Raw genomic sequence first — 7,493 nt, 5'->3', positions numbered from 1 at the left:
CCGGGGCAGTACGGGGATTCCCCTCCCAGCCACTGAGGGTGTCCACAGGGAACACTGCCTCCGACGTGCTTGCAGCATTCTCAAGGACTTCTCTCACCCTGCTCATAAACTGACCTCCTGCCTTCTGGGAGGCGCTTCAGGAGCCTCTGGACCAAAACCAGTAGACTCAGGAACAGCTTCTTCCCCACAGCTGTCTTCTTACTGAACTCTGTCCCCGTTGAACCCCCACTGCCTTCCTGTATACCACTATACACCCCTCAAACCGCAACCAAAATAACCTTGGAAATCAACTGGACTTGGATTTCTAGATCGAAGACGTTTCACCTCTCATCCAAGAGGCTTCATCAATCCAGAACTGATGAAGCCTCTTGGATGAGAGGTGAAACGTCTTCGATCTAGAAATCCAAGTCCAGTTGATTTCCAAGGTTATTTTGGTTGCGGTTTACTATGACCTGGATGACTGAGAATTTGCACAGATATACACCCCTCACCCTTTCTCATCTCTCCTCCCGGGACTCATGCAATACACTTCTGTTACCTGTAACACTGAAGTGATCTGTTAATTTGCATATACACTACTCACAGGCAAAAACTCCATATTTATCTTTAACTTTGCTCTATTTACATCCATTGAACTGTTCACTCATGTAACTTATCTTCTTATTCTGCACTGTTTCATTCCATTTCATCCCTTTGCACTAGTGTTTTATAAGCTTAATGTACTTTATCCATTACTTGTAATTTAAATCCAAAATGTCTGTTGTATATTGTACATTACCCTAGATATCTTACTGTAAATATCAATTATACATATCCATAAGTAAATTAGTTCTGACTGTACACACTGTAAATACTACACACTCTGCACCGCTGTTATTGCACTTCTGGTTAGATGCTAAACTGCATTTCGTTACCTTGTAATTGTACATGTGTAATGACAATAAAGTTGAATCTAATCTTATCTAATTTTCTTTTCAGTAATTAAATAAATATTGCAATAATTATCTTAATTTGGTAAATGCTACTTTTCACCTCATTATACTTTAGTCACTCTATTTTACAAATAAAACTAAATTCTTTAATTAAACTAATATTAGTCTGACACATTCAATTATTTTCCTAAGTATAGGAAAAAGTGGTTGTTTCTCCCCACATAGTTTTTGTTTGAGCCATGAGTTAAATTTAGAATAAAAATAAATATTAGTCAGATACATTCATTCTTTTAATTTATGGTTTAGGTAAATCACATGAGTGCATCATTTAAAATGAAGCACGGATGCTTCACGCCAACATACACTGAACAAAATTATAAACACAACACTTTTGTATTTGCCCCCATTTTTCATGAGCTGAACTCAAAGATCTACAACTTGTTCTAAATGTGTATTAGTGAGCACTTCTCCTTTGCCGAAATAATCCATCCACCTCACAGGTGTGGCATATCAAGATGCTAATTAGACAGCATGATTATTGTACAGGTGTGCCTTAGGCTGGCCACAATAAAAGGCCACTCTAAAATAGCCTGATCAGCTCTATGCAAAGGAGATGTGCTGCATTGCATAAGGCAAATGGTGGTCACACCAGATACTGACAGGTTTTCGGATCCCCCAGGACCCCCCCAGTACAGTATAACTGCACATTTTAGAGTGGCCTTTTATTGTGGCCAGCCGTAGGCACACCTGATAAAAGTCTGCATTATCACTAAGATAAATAGTCAGGCATTTTCACCCCCACTTTGACAACTGCGTATTTTAACAAGAATTACAGAACTTTTTAATATATCTGATTCAATAGGTACTTTTTTCAGATTATTAAGAATTTATTAAACATAGATGGGAAATTCACATCTGTCAAATTACTTTTTGCCAATTATTTTACTTAACATCAACACATTTAAGGAAATACTGTGGCTCTTAACTCCAGTACATTGATTATCAGATTATTACGGTACATTGACACCCTAATGGAATTCAGGCTATTATCTGACTGTCTCACTATAGGTGCTGTGTGCTGTCAGTCACCAACTTGGGTATTTGTTTTATTTTACTTAATATTAATGGACTCTTTTGATGTGATGAGGGAACCCATGTCTCACTTACGTAGATGTGGCTGGAGCATATATCACACAAACGAACAAATGTTTTTACAGAAGCATAGTACATTTGCCATGTGTAAGCTAAACAAGTGATGAAGTGGAAGCACAGCAAGAAGAGACATTCTAGCGAGCAAGTGTTATGCCGGCACAAGAGAGAGTCTATTTCATTGCACTCAAGTAACGCTATCTTATGTCTTCCATGCCTACATGTTGTCCTTTTGTCTTTGTTTGAGAAGCTACACAAATTTCATTGTTTGCATTGCTTACAATGACAATAAAGGAGTTGAGTTGAGTAACTGGAACTGCATTTCCTGATTTATCAAGAACCTAGTTCAGTGTGTTTTCCGATATTTGCGCCTCTATTAAATATAAAAATGTTTGTGCAGTATTTAAACTTTTTGGCATTTTCACTTGGATTTTGTTATCCCCAAATTTAATATGCACATAAATACACTGGTGGAATTCTACGTGCTTTTACGCACATTTTCATACAGCACAAAATATATAACAATATAAAATAGAAGCTGTCAATATTTAATAAAGTAGGAAATGCTTTGTCAGTTTTAAAGATACACACAATAAAGGAAACAAGAAATGCAGCACTACAGAAATCTGCATGTCTGGTCTCATGCAATATGTATTTTGAGGAGTACCCATCTAGGGATGCAAAAATCAGGGAGGAGAGAATGGAAATTTATACAAATATCCTCAGCACCTGATTTACCACAGCTGTGACAGAGGGAACTGCAGCTGATATTTAAAGAGCCCATGGCATCCTTTTCCTTGTTTTCTGACTTCTCTACAATGTTACAACTGTGAATTATCATCTTAGATGTGACCTAAAGCTCCAAAAATTAGGTGTACATGTGTTTAAGTACTCAGTTTATACAAGTCTCACAAACTCTTGCATGCAACTCTTTTTTTCTAAACAATGTGAAGTCTTACGTTATAGTTCATAATGGTCATAATCTCCAGGCTGTTGTGCGTTCATGTGAGCTTGCCTGACATCCACCATTTTAAAAGCAGAATTTTTCAACTGGGCCCAGGAGGAATATATTTTCCCTCCTGCTGCTGCACTGTGTCCAGAGGATGTGGAGAAAAATACAGGGCCTGAGGTTACCACATGTCCAGGAATGTTCCTGTACATGTACTCGCTGTTTTACCTGCCCAGGTCTAACCTACAAGCAGCCGGACTGTGAAGCCATCTGGGGTGATGAATGATCAGCTCTTCAACACTGGATTCCCTCGGAGCACAGTACCTGTTTGTTTTGACGGCTTGAAGCCAGTGTGTCTGCTGCATGTAGTTGGTGAGAGGATTTTAACGACTCACGATGTTATTGTTGGTGCTACTCTATCTGTTGGAATTACTTTCACTACCTTGGGACTGTATGTGGTTGTGCGGGGGAACAAGCAGAAATTACTGATTGGATTTATTGACCTTGGAGCTACTTGAATGGCAGTGATGTTTCTACTACTCGGTGGGACTTAACAGTAAGTTTAAAAAAAAAATCACACATTGCATGCCTAATGTGTTGTTTTTGTAGATATTGTCTGACAGCTCTGTGTGTCATGGTGCCGACCAAGGCTGCCTCAATCATGTGCTCCCGTGTGCTTTGTTGTAGTTGTAGTACTTGTTGATTTTGTCGGTATTCTGCAACTCTGCCTGGATTACTTTTACTAGGGATGAGCTTTTGAACATCCGACAGCTCAGCCTGGACATTTTTTCTCCAGTATGTTCCAATACTCTTTGGACATTTTAGCTGGTGGAGCACCAGCAGTTTTCGTGACTTGCACGAGACACTGGAGGAGAGGAAGAGGGCTGGGGCCCTCATAAGACTACAACGACAGGCTTACCAAATATCACTCCCAGCCATACACCTTGCAAATTTCCATTCCCTAGCTATCAAATGGACAAATTGCTGCTTGTCAATTGGACTAACTTTGATTTTACTTGTTCAGCAGCATTATGCTTTGTGGAAACATGGTTTAATGACTCGATCCCTGATGCGGTTGCTCGCTGCGACTATTTCAGATGTACAGAGTGAACCGTGGGAAGGAATTATCTGGAAAAGAGAGGAGGAGGCATCTATTTCTGCATTAATGAAAGTTGGTGTAGGGATGTCGCAGTGCTGGAGACAACTGGTAATATGGACTTAGAGGCATTATTCATTAACTGGGAACCATTTTATTCTCCTAGAGAATTTTCCTTGTTTATCCTGGTTGGTACTTTATATTTCACCACAGGCTTGCATCAGGAATGCATTGCAGCTCCTAGCCAACCAGATAATAAGTACAGAACAGAAACACCCAGATTTTGTGCTCATTATCTTGCGGGATTTTAACAGAGCAAACCTTACCTGCGAATTGCCCAAAAACAGACATGCCAGTTGTCCCATCAATGACAAAACCACCCTGGACTATTGCTATACTGTAATTAAGGACCCTTATGGCTCTGTTCCTCGTGCAGCCCTTGGGCTTTCGGACCACTGAATGATCTACCTCATTCCAACTTGCAGACAGAAACTTAAAGCTGTAAAGCCTATGTTCAAAACTGTGAAAAGATGGACAAGTCAAAGCTACAAGCCTGCTTTGACTATACAGACTGGGGTGTTTTTGAGGCTGCAGCTACAGACCTGGATGAGTATACTGACATGGTGACATCATATATCAGCTTCTGTGAGGACATGTGTGTGCCCATTAAGACTCTGCAAATACAACAGCAATAGGCATTGGTTCACAGGGATGTGTGCTCTCCCTGTCTCTATACCAATGACTGCACCTCAGGAGACCCCCTCTGTAAAAATCCTGAAGTCTGCAGACAACACAACAGTCATTGGTCTCATCTAAGACAGTGACAAGTCGGCTTACAGGCAGGAGGTTGAACAGCTGGCCATGTGGTGTGGGCGTAACAACCTGGAGCTGATCTTGTTGAAAACAGTGGAAATGATAGTGGATTCGAGGAAGAGCTCCCCCACTCTCTATATTCAGCAGCACTGTTTCAGTCCTACAAGTTCCTGGGCTCCACAAAGTCTTGGGACTTGAAGTGGACAACCAACATCAGCACCATCATCAAATTCCTTGTATTTTTGATAATATTTGGCAATAAAATTTATGCTTATGCTTAGAGACGACTGTTGTAAAACTGGATAAGTTACTATGTCTGCATTAAGCCAGTTTCCCGCTTTGTTTAGAGTGTTACACATCTCTTTTCATCGGTACATATACCGTTGTTTACCTATCTGTGGAGGAGGAATTCATATTAATTAATGCTGTTGCGGTTCAGTGGCTGTCCACTTTTCTGTCTCAAACATGTCAGGTAGGATTTGAGGTATTATCACTGTCAAAAGTTTTTTTGTTCCCCCATCAAGATGTATTTACCCTGTTCAAAACTCAGTTTCAATGGTTGTGGTTAGGATAATGCTAGCATTCAGGTCAGGGGTTAACACATCTCCATGGGGAAACAGATTTGGATACAGCATCAGCAGCAGGAGTTGTGTGTGTTTACAAATTATCCTCTTGTTTTTAGAAAGAGGCTCTCTGGTTTTATCATTCTGAAATAATTAAGGGAGTTATGATGGGTGCAAAGCTAATTTAGAGGCACCCAAGATGAAACATTACATGGCTGGAAATGATCATGCCATGGGCACCTTAACTGTCAGGAGAAAGTAGGCTTTACTGTAACAAACGCAATGTTCAAGGCCCAAAGAAACATCTAATACAGTATTACCCCCCTCTAAATTTGATCATTCAATTTCCACTCCCTAATAAGAGTAACCTCATGTCAGCAGTGCATATAACTGATGGTGTGTACAGTCTGTACAGCATTCTGACTGATTTTACCTGCTATCAGTAATTCATGTAACATGTTTGATCAGGGCATGTGCAGGCTCATGAGCTGCTTTCATGTGTTATCTTGTGCACCTATGTGTAATTATTGTGTGTGGATTTGGTGTCAGATCAGCAATTCTCAACAACTGGCTGAAGGGCACCTCCTAAGCGCATTCAGCTCAACAGCCTTTTGCTCACAGACCTCACATAGAAACTTTAGACCTAATGATAAATAAATTATAAAACAAACAGGCCTAAATTCCCAGATTTATTGGTATTTGGAATGTGGGAATCTTGTTATTTATTTATTTATTTTATTAATCATGACTCATGAGTTCTTATGGTATGGGCAGTGTATGACCAGTGTAGTGTAGTGTAGCATAGTGTATTCAGAGTGTGTTCACCTTGCAGTGTGTTTGTTTGTCCATGTGTACACAGCTGTTTGCTCCAGGCTCCCTGCTGGGTCGCTTTGGGTCTGGAGGGGATGTAAGCTGCTACCATCAAGCAGTAACTTTGTCCTGCATCCAGCTCCGGCATCTCTCGTATGTTGGCTTTAGATATGATGTCTCTCTATCAGGTCAGAACAAAAAATATTACAAAAACTCACTTGCATCTAACTTATGCACCATTTGGAGATTTAGCCACCGAGCAATTGAGTGGACTATCACATTTTTGTTTAAAATCTCTGTATATACTAATCTTTCTAGTCTTTCTAATATCAGGGGCTGTGCTTGTCAAGCATCTCAGAGTAGGAGAGGCCAACAATGCCCAGAATTATGCATTTTTGGCCTTACTTTTAGGAGTAGAAGTAAGAGCAATTTATCAACATTCCTATCTTAGGAAATCACTTCCATCTCCAGAGAGAGATGTTTTACTTACACTTAATGACACAGAGCTCATTAAAAAGTACACTACAGCCAAAAAAAGAAACAAAAATAAGAACACATGCTGTCTCTAGTGAAACTAGTCACAATGGGATTATACATGTTATTAACAAAGCAGGTAAAGGTGATTTGAGTCTGGCAAAGCTGACAGTTTTGGCCATAATAAATTAGACCTTGCTCACTCTTCCAGCTCCAATGTTAATGCAGCAATTTGTTCATTTCCACACCACTCAGTGTTAATCCATCAAAATTCAGCTACAAGTAGCCTACACCAGACGCTGGTTTTCTTGGACACAGCTGTAGTCATTGATGGCACAAACTGTCATGATTGGGACCTTATTTCCTGTCCTGGACTCTTATTTTGGTGAACTTCCGGTCTGCAGATAAGGTAGTACTGAATCTTTTTTCCTGCTCACCAGCCAATGATTGCTTTACTTAACCTGTCTGCTCCTTTTTCCCAGTGCCAGATAGTGTCAGCTTTGCCCGGCTGCACCTTCCTCTCTTTCTCTCTTTCTCGCCCTAGTCTGTTCCTTTACACTGATTTTCTTGATTAGACACACCTGCCCTGATTTTCTGACACTCTTCAGCTGCGCCTCCTTTGTCACTCCTTATTTATACTCGGCTTTACTATCACTCCCTTGCTAGTTCTTTCTCTGTTGTCAGCCTCCCTTGTATTTATGTGTTGT

The 7,493-nt window shown here is 40.2% G+C and overlaps 1 protein-coding gene across 1 annotated transcript in view; it reads right to left on the bottom strand.

The window, feature by feature from the left end:
• Positions 1-7,493, bottom strand: part of LOC109971392 (tissue factor-like) — a 41,227-nt gene that overhangs the window by 3,019 nt on the left and 30,715 nt on the right. Inside the window, exon 6 of the mRNA XM_020619618.1 lies at positions 6,328-6,493. Within this exon, the coding sequence (XP_020475274.1) occupies positions 6,328-6,493 (166 nt within the window). The remainder of the gene's footprint in view (positions 1-6,327; positions 6,494-7,493) is intronic.

The sequence above is a fragment of the Monopterus albus genome, unplaced genomic scaffold (genome assembly GCF_001952655.1).
Source record: "Monopterus albus unplaced genomic scaffold, M_albus_1.0 scaffold223.1, whole genome shotgun sequence".
In the NCBI taxonomy this organism is placed as follows: Eukaryota; Metazoa; Chordata; class Actinopteri; order Synbranchiformes; family Synbranchidae; genus Monopterus; species Monopterus albus.
The sequence above is the reverse complement of the archived record's forward strand: the minus strand, read 5'-3'. Positions and strand labels throughout refer to the sequence as shown.